This window comes from Prunus dulcis, chromosome 2 (genome assembly GCF_902201215.1).
Source record: "Prunus dulcis chromosome 2, ALMONDv2, whole genome shotgun sequence".
In the NCBI taxonomy this organism is placed as follows: Eukaryota; Viridiplantae; Streptophyta; class Magnoliopsida; order Rosales; family Rosaceae; genus Prunus; species Prunus dulcis.
In genome coordinates, this window is record NC_047651.1 from 17,806,536 (window position 1) to 17,827,047 (window position 20,512).

Here is a 20,512-nt window from a genome sequence, read left to right on the forward strand (position 1 = left end):
TTCTGGCTAGCTAAAAATGTGTGAGAAATGATGAATCTATCTGATTGCAGCCTATTTAATGTTTAATACCTTCATTAAAAAAAAAGGTTGTTGACAGTGCTTTGACTATCTTGCAGATTATAATGGCAAAACCAGCAGGTGGCCCTAGTAAGAGAGATCAGCATGCAGGGATGGATGAGGACTAATTTTGTGTGTATGACAATTGACTATCTTTGCTTTTATTGCTCTATGTTAGGGATCTTTTGTTCCATTTTAGTAACAATTTTGTTTAGGAGAAAAAGAAACATATTGCAGTTCATGCTTTGTAAATGCCACTCTTCTGTTATGATGGACACGTGGTATGCCCTTGTTGGGTAGGTTTTGGATTGAAACCATGGTCGAGTGCTTGAGCCATGTTTAGTGTGAAGCTTGAATGGATTTTCTTTTATGTTGTATTTGGCCCTTGTCTTTTCAAGCATGCCAAAAATCATCCTAGTTTTGTAATATGTGGTTTGTGTCCAATTAATTTACTGTGGACCTTGCATTTTTGTACCCAATATTTGATAGCTGCCTTTTTTGAACGAAGATTCATTGAGGGAGAGAATTACTTTCCTTTTGAATATGAATCGATGTGCAACTCCAACTATCATTTCAAAGGTCAACATCAATTCATGCTAATATAAGGATGGATAACAATTGTCGTGTCCATGAGATTTGAATTCAGGATTACTTTTCAACGAAGTGGAGACTCTGTTATTAGACCAAATGGCCATTGACATACGATATAATAGCAATATTAGGCCAATACATGTACACTATAGAGGCAATATTAAAGCAATATAACCACAATACGACAGCAATAGTATTACAATATCACCTATAAAAATATAATTATTGTCCACTTATTGCTGATTTTTCACATGTTCAGAAATTTTGTTCTCTCTTAGCTCACTCGGCTCTCTCTCTCTGGGGCACATCTCTCTCTTTGGTATCTGTCTATCGCAGCTCTCGCTCTCTCTCTCTTGGCTCTCTCTCTCTCTCTCTCTCTCTCTCTCTCTCTCTCTCTCTCTAGTGCAACTCTCTGTCTCTCTCTCTTTGCTCTCTTTCTGTAGCGCAGCTCTCTCTCTCTGTCTCTCTCTAGCTTCGTTCTGTCTCTTTCTCCCCTTATTCGCTCTCTGTCTCTTTATTCATACCTTCTTTTTTTTGTAAATTATTTTTTAGTTGTTATTATTTTTTAAAATAATTTCTTACAATGTCTTACGATGCAATTATGATGCACCTGACTGCCTGTTTTTGAAAGGTACGTTGTTTCTTTCTCCTCCTCGTCTTCTTTTTGAATGCAATATGGCCCAACCGTAAACCCATTGATGAGCCGTAGTCAATATACATACACTAGAGAGGCAATATTAGGGCAATATAATGGCAATACGATAGCAATAGCATTACAATATACATGCAATACGATGGCAATATGCATACAATATGTATACAATACACAGGCAATATTAGTACAATACACATGCAATAGGACAGCAATATTAAGTCAATCTACATACAATACACACACATCCATTACAGACTACAATTTAGACATGGAAAATAAATCGCCACCGAACCCTAACAATACTATCCCAAGAAGCAAAAATTATTTCTTTCATAAAACTTGACAATTCAATTGTTATTACATAGTCAACCAATCTTTGCTCTATTACATACATACTTCCTACCTATAATTATAAATAATGGAGAGCTCACAAATTCTACTAATTTGATCTTAACTTCATCAATTTGTTCTTCGTTGTATGAGTTAGCTCTCCCTTCTTGCACATTTTCCAAGTTGTTCTGTTCTCCTCCCGTGTAGCAATATCAGCAACAACAGGTTATCTACAGATCTGAAATCATAACTGCAGATGATTCTCAATTAACAAAGAGGAAAACCATTTTCTTTTATAACTTTGGTTCTGAAATATATAACAAAATGCAAAGACCTTTGCTTCTGAAAAGGAGCAAAAGTTTGTCAACCAATTCATAGTAAAAACGAAGAAACTAGTGAACCTAACCAGAGAAATGCTAACCTGCAAAACCAACTCCAATACTTTAACCACATCATTAATACTTGAGATTTTCTTCTCATGGATTATGATTAGAGGATTTTCCAATTCCTATCAGCACATACACAAGTTTGAAGATAATCATCATCAAGCAAAAAGGGACTTGAGGTGCTGCTAACTTTAACAAGCAGCCCTCTAACAGTTTCAAGACATAGTTATCGCTGAGTCAAACTAAAACTTACACATTTCTGATTGTTCTGGTTGGTGATGAAATAAGGGGATATGTAGCCCCTATCTAGCTTCATTCCCTCAACAACCTCCAACTCATTGTCCAATGTTTTCCCATCCTGCAGAAATTAACATAGTGTGAAGCTTACATGTTTTGGGTATCATTTGGGAATAAAAAACTAAAATAAAATTATTTGCCCTCCAATATATTTCTGTAAAAATTTCATAAGACCCATACATACCTCACTTTAAAACAACAATAAAAAGAAGCTGATATCATCCAGATTTCAGCCCTTGCAATACGGTAACTACACTAATATGCCTATGACAAATCTGCTGACTAGAAACAGACATAGGCAAATAAAGTCACATACCCATCAGCACAGCCACTGTCCAGGTCGTGATGAGATACAAGCCAATAGACGACCACAACCAAATTGCTCTTCAATATGCTGGTCAAGGGTGCAAATCTGTTGACGCTTCTCCAACTTTCTTACTACATGGTTGTTCTTCTTCACCTCCTCAGCAACGGCAACAGCAGCATCACCTTCCTATCAAACAAATAACACAAAATGCCATCAAAGACAGTAAAGTTCATTGCGCATGTGTGTGTCCAAAAATAAAGTTCATTACCAGAAAAGCTCCTTTATTTCATTTTGCAGGCATAGTATTCTTGTTGATCAGTAAAATCAGAGGACTTAAGCTGCTCCAGTGGGACTACCACTGACTCAATTCGCCCAAACAAGCAAGCACTATGAGATCCTCTTGGCAAAACTAGACAACCAATAACCATAAAAAACACCCAAACCCTGTCACGAGTAGTAACTCTCCAGATTGCATGTGCATTACAGGCCACTGCCCCCCTCCATTTCAGCATGCAGGGAAACTCAACCAATTCTTCCAGCATGTGTACTTTGTCTTTATCAAACGAAATCAGAGAACCACAATTTTAAAGATTCTAACATAAATGAATTACCTGAAGTTTAGTAATCAACCCTTTCTTCTCTTCTTCAAACTCTCTGATCTAGTATTCAGAGAAAAAAAATATAAGAATACCTAGCAGTGAAAGGATTAAAGAATGACAAAATCAGACAATGAATAAACCGGCTAGCATACCTGAGCCCTTAATTTCCTAATCTGTCCTTCTTGAGCAGCCTGCTTTTTTGAAAGCTCTTCACCTGGTACATAAAAATGCAAAAATGAAGGAATTTCCATAATTATTGATATGATTGCATAAAGAAACCCTCCTTGCATCCACAATAGAACATTGGCTACGTTGAAATTCACTATGAGGCACAAAATATGTAGAACATATTGAGCTTCTCAAGAGAAACAGAGACAGACAGGGACAGAAAGAGACCTTCAGCCATAACTTGATTAATTATTTCATCCTTTTCCTTCAGAAGAGCAGCTGCATCACTTTTCTTATTCTGCTCCCGCCGAAGCGTGTCCCTTTCCTTTGTAAGAGCATACACCTGCAATCATAAGTTGGCATAGCCCCTCCAATTATCAGGAGCTGAATTAAAAATAGGCAAGTACCAATTTCATCAAAAACATAACGGGCACATATAACACCTAGATCAATCCAAGCACGATTATAAACAAGACTTTATGAGAAGACCTACCTTCCTTTCAAGTGTTGCAACCCTTTGATGGTATTCCTCTCGCAGTGACTCGACTTCTGCATCATTGGATTTTCTCTGTTCAATTATTTTCAGAGATGGACAATGAGGGGTTGATCCGAATTCTGATTGATCTGGAGAGAGAAGGGCCGAAGAGAGAGATAGAGGCAAGAGAATTGAGAGAGAACCTAATTTCTGAAAAACCACAATAAAAATGTATTTATAGGTGGTAGTTGTAAAAAAATTGGGAAGGGATGGTATTTTTAATTAAAATTATAAAAAAAGGTGGCATTTTAAGCTATTTCCCACTTAATAACTCATAGCTACTAGCCTCTTTGTGCATCTTTCCATTGTAAATACAGCTATTTCTCTCAACCCTAATACATAATAATGGAAAAGGATGTACAAGTGCCAATCCCCAACTTGTTCATCCACAGAAAATATGTATTGCAAAAAGAACCGTGTAACAGTGCATAAAAATATTGGAAACATAACCATGGAATACATGTGCAATGAGAACCGTTGGTTTCCACAAACAGAAAACCATTCACAGAGGCTCTAGACTGGTGTCAAAAGAACCAGGGCATACATAATAGGCAGGTATGATTTGACATAAAGAATTTTTCATACCAACTTTGCAAAATCAATCTTGAGAGGCAGCAGTTGGACGAGGACACAACACAACTATCCTAACACCTCTATTGCTGTACCTAGTATCTCATCCCACATTAATATGCTTTTCAACTTTTCCATTACCAAGCACCTACTTTCAGACATCAACTGGGTGAAGACTCAACCCCACAACCAACTGAAAAAGAATGCAGGCAACAGAGTGAGTCAAAGAAGTCTCATATACCCAAAAAAGAAATCATATTATTCATACCAAAGAAACCCCAAACTACCTACCATAAAAGCACACAAGAAATATTTGTTTACCCAGGAATGACTATTGAGAAGAAATAAAACCTCTTAAATGGTAGTAAAATTTCCTGAAGGAAAAAAATAATCCATTGCTTCATGCATCAGTGCCCAAAAGTGGGAGAGCTCCCACATGTGTTCAGCTCTAAACAATGTCCGCAATGATGAATGAATCTGCATATTCAGATGCTATATGCAGTGTGAATTTCCATATAATATACAAAGTTAAAATACAAAGTTCTTCAACCTCTCCTTGAAAAGGGTTTCCGAATCTCTATCGATATAAGTAATGAACCAACCCTTTGGCGTCTCCTCAACCTTACACTTACCCGTCCTCCCCAAGTGCTTCACGAACTCGGTTATCGTGGCCCACTCAGTCGAATTCATATGAACATGGTGGCGGTCGTTGATGTACTCGTTGTAGACCACGGTGGCGGCGATACGGCTGAACCGGTGGCTTCGTTTCATCAAATCGAGAAAACTTTGCTCGAACTCCTCGGAGTAGCCATCGACTATGCGATTAGAGTTTTCGCCGAAGATCTGCATCTGTCGCTGGTGGCTTTCGCTCATGCAGTGGCATTTGAAGCCGTTCTCGTCTCGACATTGCTTCTGGCACATCTGGCAGTACCATCGAAGCTTCTGAAGTCCCTTGGCCTTGATCCGATTGGCAATTGCCTTTGGGGTTAGGAAGTCGTTCTTCCCCATGATGATTTTACCGCCGAATTACAGAAATATTGGTGTAATTTGAATCAGGATTGGGGTGGTGTTTTGATTGGGGAATTGGCAATCTAAACCCTAGATGACGGAAGGGCTGGACCTGATGAGGGTTTTATTTTTGGGAAATAGCAATAAGGGTACAATAATTTGATATTTATAGGTGATAGTTTTACAAAAATTGAAAAGGGGTGGTATTTTCAGTTACAATTATAAAATTGGTGGCATTTAGGGCTATTTCCCTTTACAAAATTAGCTGGTTGCATTGAATTGAACCTCTCTGAATTGGAAGACTCCAACCTCCTCTCCATCTTAAACTACTTTTGTTTTTTGTTTTTTTTTTTTTGGTATAGTTGGAACACATTTTAAGTACGAAGGGGACAAATGATCAGTTATATGATGTATTAGGTCCTTGACGTTATGCTGCTCCACTTAACGAGTCAAATGTGTCACCTAATGAGTTATGATTGGCCAACAAGTATCATATTTTTAGATATTTATATTAAGTAAGAACTCATACTGTTAGTGTCGGCGCATGACGGGCAATTAGTGCGATTGTTCTGGTCCCACTGTCAAGGAGGTCCAAATTTTTTTTAATTTTTTTTATAAAGAGGTATATTATCTATATATATATATATAGAGTAAAAGATAGAGAATTGTGAAACATTCAAAATACCATAAAATATCTTTAGTTAATTCAAACATTAAATGAGGATGATATAGTAAATTTACATTTTTTTTCATATTAAAAAAAATGAAAATTAAAAACAAAATTAGATAATATGTCCTACTTTTATGAAACATAACTACCCATGTTATCAGATAATAGGTCTTAGTATTTATTATGTATTATTTTCATGAAGAAGCTTTATAAATTTTTTATATAAAAATAAAAAATAAAAAAAACAAAAAAAAAACCAATCACCCGTGGCCAGTGGGGGGTTGGAATTTCTGAATACTTGCTGTAGCATGTTGGAAGCGAGATAGAAATCCCAAACAAAAAAAGACAAAGCAAAAAAATGGCAAGTAGCAAAACCTTGTGGCACTGTAGGCCGAAAGTGAGTGGTTACTAATCTGTCATGTCTTAGACAATTAGATTCTAAGAACGGTTCAAATATTGTGAAATGCAAATAAATGCACAATCTGTAAATATAGAAGCTTGGATCTGAGGTGAGAGTCAATATATGACATGAATATCTTTATCTTGCTAAAAGAAAACTTTTAACAATAAAGTTATTATTGGTATTCCAAAAAAATTATCGTGCACTCTTTCTTTGTATAAATATAAACATAGAGAGATTGCTCTTACTACAAGAGTACACAATGCCTTTTTTTGGAGTTCCAATAACTACTCATTTTAGGCCTAGGTCAAAAGTCACTTTTGGTCTCTATAGTTTGACACTTCAACAATTTTTGATCTTATAGTTTCAATTTCGTCACTTTTGACCATGTAGTTTCATATTTATAGCAATTCAAGGACATGTTGAAATTTTCGTCAATTTCTTTAACTGAGCAACCACATGCCCCTCACGTGGAGGGGCAATTTTGTCAGCCCAAAGCCCCACGTAAAAGCTTGCCTCTACCCCTTCCCCAGGGAGCACGAAATTGGCCATTTTGAAGCAGATTAGGATTATGGCTCCTAAAAATTTAGTGAAATTCGTCTAAGTTTTCGATTGAGTGCAACGAGAGGGTGCGAAAAGACTAGCATAACTTCAATTGGTTGTTGTTTCTATAAAGAAGCAACGGCGATGGTGAAGAAGATAGGAGAAGTCAATGGAGACTTCAATAATCCTGGTGAACTCAAAATATTTAAAGGTTCAATTTTCGACTTTTCAATGCATATAAGTGGGTTTCAACGCTTTTGTTTATTCCATTCTTTTTGTGGCCTTATTTTATTCTTTTTTCTTTTTTCTTTTTTTGTTCGAATGGCCTTGTTTTGTTATGTAACTTTGGGTTTGGAAAGTTATTGCTTTGTTGCTTTGGTAGTTACTGCTTGAACTGGGTGGTTTTACATTTTTGTACTTCATTTGCAAAGTAGCCACTATCTCCCTCAATTGCTATAGTTGCTGAGTGGTGGTGGGTGTGAAGTGGTAATAGTAGAGGAAGTTGAGAAAAGAGGAAGAGAAATTGGTTATTTGGAAGATTAAATGTGTAGGGAGAGAGAGAAATGGAGGAGATTGAGATTGGTTATGCGTTGGGAATTTGGGATAGTGAAGGAGGGAGGATTTTTGGATTTTGGTTGCCCATTTTCGTGCCCTGGGGAAGAGGTAGAGACCAACTTTTAGCATGGGGTTTTGGTCTAACAAAATTGCCCCTCCACGTGGTTACTCTATTAAAGAAATTGATAGAAATTTTATCTTGTCCTTGAATTGCTACAAATATTAAATTACATGGTCAAAAGTGATGAAATTGAAACAACAGGATCAAATAGAGACCAAAAGTGACTTTTCACCCTCATTTTAATTCAAAAATCAAAGCACAATGTCGAATTGACAAACCCAACCCAAGGCACATCTCCAATGGGCAAATATTTGGGTTTCTAAAACACGAGGCCCGCCAGAGTTTGAAAACAATCATTCCACGCGAATGCTTTTGGACCACACAACATGTGGGCCTGAGCGGGTCCCACAGAGCACTCACATTTCGTGTCATTCTCCTCCACCACTCAGCAATTCTATGGCCCATATTTGATTTATATCTAATCGGACAGTACACAAATCCAACGGCTAACCCAAACTCATTATATTTACTCTCTGATTTCTCACTCCTATTAAGATAATAACGTAAACAAAGTTACTTTTCTCTAAGTTTCATTGAGATTTCTTGGGAATTAAAATTTGTTTTCAGGGTTGAAATGTTAATACAAATAAATTACCATAATATGAATAACACTAACTCAAAAATATTAGCAAATAATCAAATTAAGACTTATTAAAGATATAGCACTCAAAATTCAGCAACCCTAGCGTAGCACTCTCTGTCCGTCAGGATGCGAAGATAGTCTCCAGTGGAGTAGGATCTGGGTTTAGCCTCTTTGAGATAGCATCAAGCCAACTCAGTCCGTCCAATCCATCATGGTCAAAAAGGCCCAAGATTGAGTAAGTAAGCCCATGTACTATTATTTCTTGGGGCCTACCCGACCCATTTGATCAGCTGCAAATGAAACCTGCCTTATCAAAAGAGAAAATAGCAAAATGGAAAGAAGAGAACTGGAGTAGCATGTCACGCACCCCAATTGGCAATTGTTAATTTGGGCTGCACAACACTAGAGAAGCCCCAAGAACCCTAGAGTGGTTTGGTGGTCCACTACTTGTGCACTACCATAAAAATGCAGTATATAAATATAAATATACCCCACCTCTCATGACTGGATTTTCCACAAAAAGCCGCAAAAATAGTGGGTTTATCTCATAACTCTTAAGCGTGGCGTGGCTAATGGTCCAATTCCCAAATGGGTAAGGAATTATTTTGTCTCCACCAAAGAAGTGAGTCCAATATTTTTCCAATATTCACCACCAAGAGAATAATATTTATTTATCATCCACCAAAAGATAAAATACTAAGAATTGTTATTTTTTTCTTTTGCCGAAGTTAGGAAAGAGATGCGATTTTTTCACACCCACAGCTAATGATAGAGGTTCAAACATGAAACAACTTGTTTGCAAATTTATATTATTTTTTTATTCAGTTAAACCCGTTGGCCACCAAGAATTGTTGTTTTATGTAATGTGATATGCACTTTAAGGGCGTGGAGAAGAAAGTGCTTGTTTTGTTTCGTTTTCAAGTCTCAAGAACCACGTTACAAAGATTTCCACTAAGAATATACTGGGATTTAGACGTTTGGCCTTTTCTTGGGAATTGAGGGCTCTCCTCTCTCGTGAGTGAATATAACACGATCTTGTGACTTGCTACTGTTTTTAGCCTCTATATTAGCTTTTCGGATGTTCTTGGTCGCATATATGTCTAGTTGATTAAGATAGTGTGTTCGTTCTCCTATTTTGATAAATTATACTAGTTTGAAATATCATATTTTCAAAAAACAAAAACAAAACAAAAAATCAAAGAGTAGGTGTTAATTTCTTTTTGGTTTTTTTTTTTTTCCATGACAAAGAAGCCAAACTTCCATGCCATAACCTATCATCCATCAACCTTCACGGGTTGTCAGGGTTCTTTTTCAATCCTTTTCGACTTTATATATCATCCAAAACACTTCTCTTCAGAAATTTGGAGTGCTTGATTTACATTTAACAGAAATTAATCATAGCCCAAAATAACTTGCCATGGTTTGCATACATGCATGCACATAATTTTTCAGCCTTTTTTTTTTTTTCATTTTAAAGCTAAGGCATCTCAAATGATACATACCTTAACTTAAAAAAATTATTGTGTGTATTTGATTTATCACGTGACATGTTGATGTGGTGTATCGAATTCATTCGATAAAGAAGGATTCCATATGGATTGTTCTCTTGTGCTAAAGAATATAATGACCTCCATAATTCAACTATCCAATTACATAGACAATGCATGTATACATGTTAATTAGGAGAGGCAGAGAGGCTTATATATAATTACAATCCGTATAATAATCTGTTTAAAAGATGGAGCCCACCAGTTTGTGACCCGTGAATCAATGAAGTGGGTCGGCAATGCCTGGGCGGAAGTATGAGCAAAAGTGAAAAGATCACGAGATTGGATGAATTGCAAATGTCAAGAACGTGATGAGAATGGGACCCACTAACTACTTTCCAACAGAACAGTCCAAATCTTAACGATTCCTATTTAAACCGCATTGCATATCACATCTCTATTATTCGAGCATTAGAACAATGCGTGATAAGTGGCGTTAATGTTTAATTTATATCCTAAGGAAACGCAAACTAGGGAGAAAATGATAGATTCTTTTTTTATCTTTGTGACATTATCAGTATGGATCCTGTTAAAAATTCAAAGGTTTGACATAAATTTCCACGTTTAAAGCACCTTTTGAATCGCCTTCAAGGGCAGTTGAACTAATTCCAACCATACCAGCACACAACACAAACCAAAAAAAAAAAAAAAGCTGTTCGAATTTGTAATAGCATAGTTACTGGTCGGCAAAACCATTCAAAATTTTTTACCAAAGAGTATTTTACATAATTATATTTATATGAATTCACGTGATTGTTATTAGAGCTTGATGATGCAATACACTTCACTTAAAATTTGTTTGTGATCATTTAAATTCTTTTTAAATTTTTATGTAAATTTGGAAAATAGATTATTTCATACAAGCATATATGGGTTTAGTTAAGTTTGTTAGAGTAGATGTGTTCTCCACTCTGCACCCGACTTCGAATCTCCCTCCGCATAGTTTAGATTTCATGCAAGAAACCAACTTAACTTAATAAATGATGTCCCTTTTTTCTTCCCTTTTTTTCTTTAACTATGTAAAGAGAGTGTGTTATAACCGTTGTTCTTTACTGTTGTCATATGCATGATTGAGTATATACAAATATAAAACTTACCAAAATAAATCTTTATTAAACACATAATATGCAGCCAAAAATTTCTTTTCTTTTCTTTTGATAAGAATGACAGAGCCCCAATGAGAGCAAGCATTGCATAAGTGTTCACAGCTGAACTTCACCCCTATATATATGCCCCCATTAATTTGTTCTTCTCTGCAACACCTAAGACAAATTCCAAGCTGCCTTTTTCCAAAATGGAGTTGTTGGGAAGAAGAACCCAAGTAAAACCTCAAACCTCTTTCTCTCTTTCATTTCATTTTCCTGCATTTTCTCACCATCCAAACAGAATGCATTATGTTGTTCTGTTATATACTCTTGGCTTCTTCTTCTTTTTTTTTTTTTTTTTTTTTTTGGGTGGTGTTTTTCCTAATTCTTTTCTTGATTTTTCAGGTGATTAAATTATTCCTAGTACTTGTTCTGGTGGGGTTACTAAGAGGAGCGGAGAGCAGAAAAACCATGAGATTTGAATCACTTGAGTACACTGCTATAAGCTGCAGAGCTCACAGTGCCTCACTGACTGAATTTGGAGGAGTTGGAGATGGAAAGACATCAAACACAAAGGCTTTCCAGGCTGCAATCAGTCAGCTGAGCCAATATGCAAGTAAAGGAGGTGCTCAGCTCTTTGTTCCAGCTGGGAAATGGTTGACAGGAAGCTTCAACCTCATCAGCCACTTCACTCTCTATCTCCACAAGGATGCTGTTCTGCTAGCTTCTCAGGTCTCTCTCATTTTCCTTTCTCCCCAAAGATGCATATAAATATTTCCCATTTGTTCTGTTTAATTATTTTGTAACTATTTGATATGAAAAGGGTTATATTTATGAAATGGGGCTTGATCTTTTTTAGTACTGATCTTTGTGTTTGTGTCTGAAACGACGTTGTTTTGGAGTTTAAAGTTGATGATGGTTTAGTATATTGGTTGATACTTTAACGACGTAGTTTTGGACATAAACACAAAATCAACGATCCGAAAAGGATACATTTTGTATGTTTTAAGGTTAATAAATCAACTAATCAAATGATTTAGGATATGAACGAATGGCCTGTGCTCAAACCCCTGCCATCTTATGGTCGAGGAAGGGATGCAGCAGCTGGAAGGTTCAGCAGTCTCATATTTGGAACAAATCTCACTGATGTCATTGTTACAGGTTGGTTGTTTTGTTTAATTTAAATTTCAGATTTATGATAATTTTATTTGGCTCAATTTCAACTGAATATCACCAAATTCATTGGGGCCCATTTGATCATTTCAGGAGACAATGGCACAATTGATGGCCAAGGTGAATTCTGGTGGCAGCAGTTCCACAAGAAGAAGCTAAAATACACCCGACCTTACCTGATTGAGATCATGTTCTCAACCGATATCCAAATTTCAAATCTAACTCTCCTAGACTCTCCATCATGGAATGTTCATCCTGTTTACAGCAGGTAACCAAATATGCTCCACCAATAAAAACTCATTTGTCTTACACTTTACTAACCACATTTCTCATACAATCATAGAAAAATGTTTAGGAGAATCGCTCGGGCGTGTGGTTTTCAATTGTTGATACATTGTGAGATTCATTTGCATCAATGGTTGACAGTCATTCACGCACGTGAGCAATTCTAGAGGAGATTGCTTTTTCCAGTTTCAAGATTGTGTTATGATTAAGAAATTGAAATTATGATATTGCAGTAATATTCTTGTGCAAGGGATTACGATCATCGCTCCAATTACATCGCCAAACACAGATGGGATCAACCCAGGTTTGTCAATTGAAAAATCATTTAGTGGTCCAAGTATATATAATTTTTAATGAAAAATATATACTAAAAACTGGTATAAATTTTTGTTATTTTTCGAATGCAGATTCTTGCACCAATACTAGAATTGAAGACTGCTACATAGTCTCTGGGGATGACTGTGTGGCTGTGAAGAGCGGTTGGGATGAGTATGGTATAGCATTTGGACGGCCTACAAAACAACTAGTAATCAGACGGCTCACATGCATTTCACCCTACAGTGCCACCATTGCATTAGGAAGTGAAATGTCCGGCGGGATCCAAGATGTCAGAGCCGAAGACATCGTGGCCATCCATACCGAATCGGGGATCAGGATCAAGACGGCTGTAGGGAGAGGAGGGTACGTGAAGGCCATATATGTGAGGAGAATGACCATGCACACCATGAAATGGGTATTTAAAATGAATGGGGATTATGGGTCACATGCCGATGACAAGTACGATAAAAATGCAATTCCTGAGATCAAAGGGATCAACTATAGGGACATGGTGGCTGATAATGTAACCATAGCTGCAAGATTGGAAGGCATTCCGGATCACCCCTTCACGGGGATTTGCATTTCGAATGTGACCATTGGATTGGCGGCAAAGGCAAAGAAGCAGCCGTGGACATGCACCAACATTGAGGGGATTACAAGTGGCGTGACGCCTCGCTCTTGCGACCTGCTGCCTGATCAGGGTCATGACAAAGCTACAGCTTGTGAATTTCCTGCAGATGATCTACCAATTGACTTGGTAGAGTTAAAGCAGTGTACATATAGGATGAGCTATCTATAACAATCCTAAAATGATGTACCATTATTAGTGTTTTTCACTCTACTATGAAAAAAGCTAATTTATCAGACTACCAAAACCTAAATACCAGATGTGAGGACAAGAATCTGGGGATGTTATGTTTTTTCACATTTCAGTCAAATTTCAAAAAACTGAGTACATACAGACTCAGACATCACCCAGCTTACAAGCATGCTCTCCCATACTTATAAATTTTAGATGCCACTGTCAAAAGTATCAAAATAAGCATTTTATTCCATTTTACAATGAAGCCATACAGGAAGTTCTCTTATAAGTCTTCACAGTGGGTTAAAAAAAACACTTAAAAGCAAAATGTACGCATTTATGGGTATTCACGACAAATTATGAGATGACAAAGTACATCTATCATATCGAAACAAAGCAACTGTTCATATTCAGACCTACCATTCTAAACAGAGATGATCACAAGACCGCAAGGCTCTACAACAGTGCTGGGTAATGGTCATGATAGTAGTATAAACCGCTAACCTCAGCTCCTACGTCTACAGCCAAAGCACAAACCTACACCAATGAGGGATTGGAGTTCTAACTGACGAGGCAGACTTGAGATTCAGCTTTTGATCTCCTTTTACACATTTGACAATTACAGACATCCAAAGACGTGATAACGTTGAATGAATGACATCTCAGGAAATCCAATCTCTCCGGCACAGTTTTTATAATGTCTTTCTTCCAGTAGAGTATCATTGTAATCAGTTTTGGGATTACTTTCTAAGTGCATACAACAGATTATAGCATGATCCTCAGTGAATTGGATCTGGATTGAACTTTACAGATTCTCTCCAGATGAGCTCCTTGATATTCTCTTCTGTAAAGGATGGTTGCTCAAAATCAAAATTGAAAGGCATCGGGCAGACAGGCTCCTCGTTGATATCATGAAGAGGTGCTAAGTAGGGGTGGCAAAGAGCCTCGTCAACTGCAAAGCACCAGCGAGAAAACTAATCATCAACCCAAATAACAAGAAGAAAATTATCAACAAGTCCAATTGCTCTAGTAAGAAGCTCAAAGACATACCAAGCATTAATGCCTTCATTAAGTACAACCATTTGAATTGAAAACTACAAAGCGATATTTCCTAGTTAACTGCCAAACTCTGGAAATGGAAACAAATGCATTGCTATTTCTAAATTCTAAATTCAAATATTGTTTCTACCAAAATATATCAGAATAATGAATACTAAATTTTCTCATTACTATGTTTTCTACCATTCATTATTTTCTGATATTTTCTAAATGTTCCAGTTCATTACCAATGCTGCAGAAAGTGCAACACAATGACCAAGAATACCTGTAATGCGCCTGTTAGGGTCAAAGACAAGCATCTTCTCTAGCAAATCAACAGCGCCAGGAGACATATTAGGAAATCCACCAGAAAAGCTCTGCTTTGGGTACTGAGGTAGTTGTCGGACATATCTTCGAGCATTATCACTTCGTAAAAATCCAAGGCTGGAGTCATCAGGTGAACCTAGGAGCTGTTCAACACATAACAAAAACAATTATGATCGTTTCTGAAAGAGGTATTCATTGTCTATCTCTCACAAAATCGTATATATTAAACTTAGAAATTCACTGTTTCCCTTTGATGTCCAGAGAATCAGACAGGTTCAGGCACTTTGTGCCATATGCCAACAAGAAAAATAGCCAAATGTATCAAAGAGACTTCTTTGATTCTTTTTTTTTTTTTTTTTTTTTTATAAGAGACCTCTTTGACTCTAGAATTGGAAAATTTGTAAAGTGCAGTGACACAACTGTCTAGATTCCACAAGCAAGATTTAGAAACCATGCCTCTGTTATGAGTCTCAGCTGATGTACATAGTCTTTGCCAGGGAACAGGGGCCGTCTGGTCATAATTTCCCCGAGAATGCAACCTACAGACCATATATCAATTGCTGCAGTGTACTCCGAACAATTGAGGAGTAACTCCGGTGCTCGGTACCAACGAGTAACAACATACTCAGTCATGAAATCAGTTTCAGATGTTGTCCTTGCAAGACCAAAATCTCCAATCTTAAGGTCACAATTTGCATTCATGAGCAAATTACTGGGCTTCAAATCACGATGCAAAACATTTGCAGAATGTACATATTTGAGCCCTCTTAACAACTGATACAGAAAGTACTGCAAAGGAGGCATTTAAGTATTAGTGAAAGCTAAGGCCTGTAACACATAAACCATGATCATGACAAACATCGACAAACCAAGATTAAAATGCATAGAACTTTATCTTAGTTTATTCTTGTTTTCTGTATTTATGAGGTCGCACGTAAGGACTTCTAAAGTATAGTCATTTTGAAAATAACAGATCCAGAAAACTCGCAAATAAACATATTGAGCAGTCTTCCAACCAAAGAAGAAAATATACTTGCCATCTCATTGATCTATAAGTTAATAAACAAAAGAACAGAACCTTGTTTGTAAGATGCGATGAACAGAACTTGTTTGCAATATGAGATGAAGAGAAACTTGTTTGCAAGATGAGATGAAGATTTCCTATCACGATTTATTATCCAGGTATTAAAGGATATGTGAAAAGGTTGACATTATTTAAAACTGAGTGGTGAAAAGATTGACCCTATATAAACCTGAGTGGTGAAAAGGAATATGTCTACCATCTTTAGTAGTTGCTTAATTCAACCTACATAAGTCACAAACATGTATTGCCATAACCAGTAACCTAAAAAATAGAAATCTAAAACCCAATTATGAAGTAATGGCCTTTGAAACAAAAACAAAACTACTGTCAACAGTTTAGAACCTTCCTGAGTATGCTCATGATATAAACCAAGAACCTACTGTCAAAAGTTAAAACTTTCCAGTGGATGCTCAACTATAATAACTAAAAGGGCATAGCCAGCATAATATAAACAAAGAAAGAAAGATAGTGCCAACCCGACAATGATCATCATTCAAAGGTTGGTTGGACCGTATAATCTGATGAAGATCAGTGTCCATTAATTCATAAACAATGTAGACATCATTGAAGTTCTCCTTCTGTGGAGGCCGTATGATGTCTTTGATGGCAATAACCTGCAACATAGAAAGAGCTATCAGTAAGCTGTTTACCAAAAAACATAAAGAAACAATTTAGCATGATCATGACTCTAAAGTTTTTGAACAATATCTGTGCAAATAGGCAGAACTAAGTCCAGGTGAATTTCTAGAAATGCTCAAATGGAGGGTTTATGGCTCTACCCATTAAAAATAACCTTGTGCCAGACCCACTCTGTGGCTGGTGGAGCAGGTCTCATAAAAAATACTTTAATAGACATGATCCCTCAAGGCATCTGAAAAGTGCTTGTAAGTATCTCAACAGAGTTACGTAAGGAACCGTTTTAAGTGAGTCTTCTACTGACACACTGTAAATTCAAGACGAAATTCTTTTAACATAGGTTTAAAATTAAACATTAAAAATCATTTAAAGGGTCATTAATGAAAGAGCTGCGAGACCTATTACTCAGGATGTGATCAAGAGAAATGGATTATTTTTGAAAAAATTTAAGTGGAGAATAATCAGATATTATGACAAAATAAACTGATCATCAATTTAATGTTTGATAAACGAAAAAAGTATCACCAAAGATATAGTGATGACAATCGGGGAGGGGAGGCATAAGAGATTTATTGTAGGAACATAAAGGACAGAAGGCCACAAAAAATTACATTTTCATGATCCATGTGCCGAAGAAGTTTAATTTCTCGTAAAGTCCTCTTGGCATCAATTCTGTTGTCAAATGCATTACCAATCTTCTTAATGGCAACCTCCTCACGAGTCTCAGCATTCACAGCAGCACTGAATGCAACCAAAAAATTTTATCTTCCTCCAAATTGTTGATAACACATAGGATAAGTCAGATAAGAGGAAAAGAGCAATTCTTATTGATAAACTTATAATAGCACATCATTAACCCGAAAAAAACACTGCACTCAAACACACTAGTCCTGCACTAAGCCACAATATTTCAATATATCGTAAGATTTTACGCATTAAAAAGAGAGAATTATGACTTAGGGATACACCAGGGCAGAAGATTGAGCTCATTTTAGTTCATGAAACAAGGACAAGAGAAGATCAAAAATAACATGGGTGCAATGCAATTAGCAAGGAAAGATTGCACGATTACAGATGGACGGACTGACTGTTATGGCTATGAGTAGGCTCAGTGGCAAAGAGAATTCATGTTGAGAACCTAAACAACATGTTAATAGAACTTCATGTGGTCAATACTTATCCAGGATAATGGCTTAGTTGAGCTCAGCCGAGCAAATATCTCTTCAATATATACTCAAAACACGTAGATTAAACTCATTTCTGGACTTAAATTTCAACTAAAGGACACATAGCACATCACTTATCCCAGCGTAAACACAAATCATAGCAACATGAATAAATCTTAATTTATTGTAGGCAAAAGCCCGACTTTAATTACAACTCACAACCTTCATAACATTTTTATAAGCGTACATAAAACCCCAAGTTCTATCCTGGTTTACGAAAACAAGATTTCCCAACCAACAAAAATCTTCATACCAAAAAACACCCATAACCAAGTTCCTCTCCTCAAGAAAACAAAACCAAAGAAAAAAAATTAAAATTAAAATTAAACCCAGAAAACAATATTTCTCTAACAAACCCGACTAAATTGCAAGACGAGAGATCTTAAAAAATACCATAATCCCACATACACTCAGATTGAATTAAGTAAACGTTATGTCATAATTAGAAAGTACTTTTGCCGCTTCTTGAATCAAAACTCTCCGATTCTACCAATAAAAGGTACTTCCATACAACCAAACTATTCCCAAACGATCAAGCAACAACAATCAACACACCATCAGAAGCAAACCCAAAGCCAAAAAGTTGAACAAACAATAAAAGCTCAAAAGCCAGTACAAGTTCTTACCAAACAATACCATAAGCACCTCTCCCTACGGGCCTTATGGGAGGGACGTACTTCCTAGAAACCTCAAAGAAGTTACCGTACACATTGTACTGAACATAGCGTCCACCGTGGGCAGGTACCCCTTTGATGTTGTGATCACTTGCTGAAGCAGAGCTGGATTCCATAGTTAACCAGGGATCAGAATCCGAAATGGGTCAAGAACCAGTTAGGATTTCGGTGCTAAAAGGCTAAGACTATTAGAGAAGGAGCTATAGAGAGCGCCAATGATGGAGGAGAATAGCTACTAATGCAATATTTGGGGAGGGTGTGTCGGTAGGTGTAAAGGTTTTGACATTTCCTTCTTTCTTTTAGGGGTTCTTTTGGAAAATCCAAAGAAATGGGGGTGTGAACGAGAAAGAGAGATCTTTCAAGGAGGCTTTTGAACTGGAAAAGCTTGGGTCACCCGTGAGGAAATGGACTTTTTGACTCTTCTTTTTGTGAAGATGGGTGCGGTGTCTGTGATTTTGGAAAAAGGAAAAGAAAAAGAAAAATAGAAATAGTGTTGGGTTTGAAAATTATGTTGATAGTCAAATGCATGGTTCTTGAAGCATCAAAAGTGTACAAGAAATTTCTTCCAATTTTTGGTGTTCTTTTCTTTTGACTGTTTTCTTCCAATTTTTGGTGTTCCTTTCTTTTGACTGTTTTCTCCCCTACCCAATATTCTCTTGAACCCAAAAAGAAAAAAAGCCATAATATCTTCTTCTAAAGTTTGATTGTAGTTCACACAAGCATCAATGATTTACTATTAATTGTTGACTCAGGCATGAATACGAATATAAGTTATTTAAACACGTATAAATAATTTATTAGTGTAGATTTCACATTGAATCTCATATTAATTAACAATTTCTAAATGTACGAACGGAGGAAAAAGAACAAACGATTCTAGAAAGTCTAAAGTCGAAGTTTTGAACCATTTGCCTTACGTTAAAGGAAATTTCCTTCTAATATGAAGTCTGAACATGAACACAAATTTCATAGTAATGACTACAATGCTGCATGATATCATTGGAAGTGCAAAGTTCTAAGGGGGGCATGCCATTTCAATTCTTCAAATAATAAAGCAGTGGTCATACAGTTTGAGTCATTTTCATAGTGAGGGATGGATTGGCTACTTGGGTTGCTTTAAGCTTTGGTTTAGCTAAACACATTGAATATGATCCCCTTTGGTAGGTAAAGTATGAATTTTTGACAATGATTGTGCTTTAAGATAACGGCATAATTGCCGTATTGGTTATGCAAATGGCAAAGTCTTGCATTCACAAGTCAAGCTGAACTGGTGGTCCTTTTAAGATACAAGTTGGTTTTGGTAGGCTAAGGCTGGAGACTTTTTTTGAAAATATATCCATTTTGTTTTGTGTTGGAGAGATGGATGGACAGAAACTAGAAAGCTGACCAGTCTGCGTAAAGAAACGCAAATGGGAAAGCCGTATGTCTTGGGTCTTTTTAGAGTCTTTGAGTGTTGAGTGGGGGAAGTAATAGTAAACCATTTTAATGCTTATGTTGTTTGATGTCTCCATCTTAATTCAAATATTGAACAATCAAGTTGGTGTTGTCTCCTTGCACCAGGAATGGCTGATAACGTTCCCAAAGACTAGCTTCTCTTCTAAAATCCCATGTTCATGCCAAAAACCTGCAATTCTCGGTGGAAAAATCTGCAATCTTATCCACGCTAACTGCAGCCCTGCGTTTGGATTGGGAATGGAAGAGTACTGAGGAATTTGAAAACTAGGAATTTAAAATGGCAGGATTTAAAGTTTTAGAAATTGTGAAGTTTCCTGTTTAGCAAATCTAAAATTACACTACAATTTAACGTTTATCTTTATAGAGACATAAATCTATAACAAGCGGTGGGGCTGCTAGTAGTAAGGTGGCAATGGGGTGGGAGGAGAGTGGTGGTGGAATTGGCGATGTCAATGGGATTGGGGTGGCAACGACGATGGTTGTGGGG

At 36.7% G+C, this 20,512-nt stretch overlaps 3 protein-coding genes across 11 annotated transcripts; 1 reads left to right on the forward strand and 2 right to left on the reverse strand.

Annotated features, from left to right (window-relative positions):
* Positions 1-1,612: 1,612 nt before the first annotated feature.
* Positions 1,613-5,654, reverse strand: LOC117618534 (KIN17-like protein). 9 transcript variants are annotated; one of them, XM_034348128.1, is made up of 10 exons: positions 4,847-5,246; positions 4,591-4,688; positions 3,884-4,014; positions 3,619-3,733; positions 3,375-3,436; positions 3,235-3,282; positions 2,633-2,809; positions 2,273-2,377; positions 2,055-2,141; positions 1,613-1,883 (listed from the first exon to the last, which is right to left on the reverse strand). In XM_034348128.1, the coding sequence occupies exons 2-7, from the start codon at positions 4,655-4,657 to the stop codon at positions 2,636-2,638; spliced, it is 597 nt and encodes a 198-aa protein (XP_034204019.1). In that variant the 5' UTR covers positions 4,658-4,688; positions 4,847-5,246; the 3' UTR covers positions 1,613-1,883; positions 2,055-2,141; positions 2,273-2,377; positions 2,633-2,635. The 9 variants fall into 9 exon arrangements, with proteins under 9 accessions (XP_034204019.1, XP_034204020.1, XP_034204021.1 ...); XM_034348129.1 differs by having other exon boundaries at positions 4,591-4,972; positions 5,128-5,245; XM_034348130.1 differs by having other exon boundaries at positions 5,128-5,241.
* A 5,413-nt stretch (positions 5,655-11,067) lies between these two features.
* LOC117617071 (probable polygalacturonase) lies at positions 11,068-13,708 on the forward strand. The gene is made up of 6 exons (XM_034346320.1): positions 11,068-11,243; positions 11,413-11,739; positions 12,048-12,168; positions 12,274-12,448; positions 12,699-12,769; positions 12,873-13,708. Exons 1-6 carry the CDS (start codon positions 11,217-11,219, stop codon positions 13,580-13,582), a joined length of 1,431 nt encoding a protein of 476 aa, XP_034202211.1. The 5' UTR covers positions 11,068-11,216; the 3' UTR covers positions 13,583-13,708.
* Positions 13,709-13,812: 104 nt separating this feature from the next.
* LOC117617072 (mitogen-activated protein kinase homolog MMK2) lies at positions 13,813-19,018 on the reverse strand. The gene is made up of 6 exons (XM_034346321.1): positions 18,523-19,018; positions 17,282-17,411; positions 16,511-16,648; positions 15,407-15,739; positions 14,910-15,093; positions 13,813-14,537 (listed from the first exon to the last, which is right to left on the reverse strand). Exons 1-6 carry the CDS (start codon positions 18,684-18,686, stop codon positions 14,365-14,367), a joined length of 1,122 nt encoding a protein of 373 aa, XP_034202212.1. The 5' UTR covers positions 18,687-19,018; the 3' UTR covers positions 13,813-14,364.
* Positions 19,019-20,512: the final 1,494 nt, after the last annotated feature.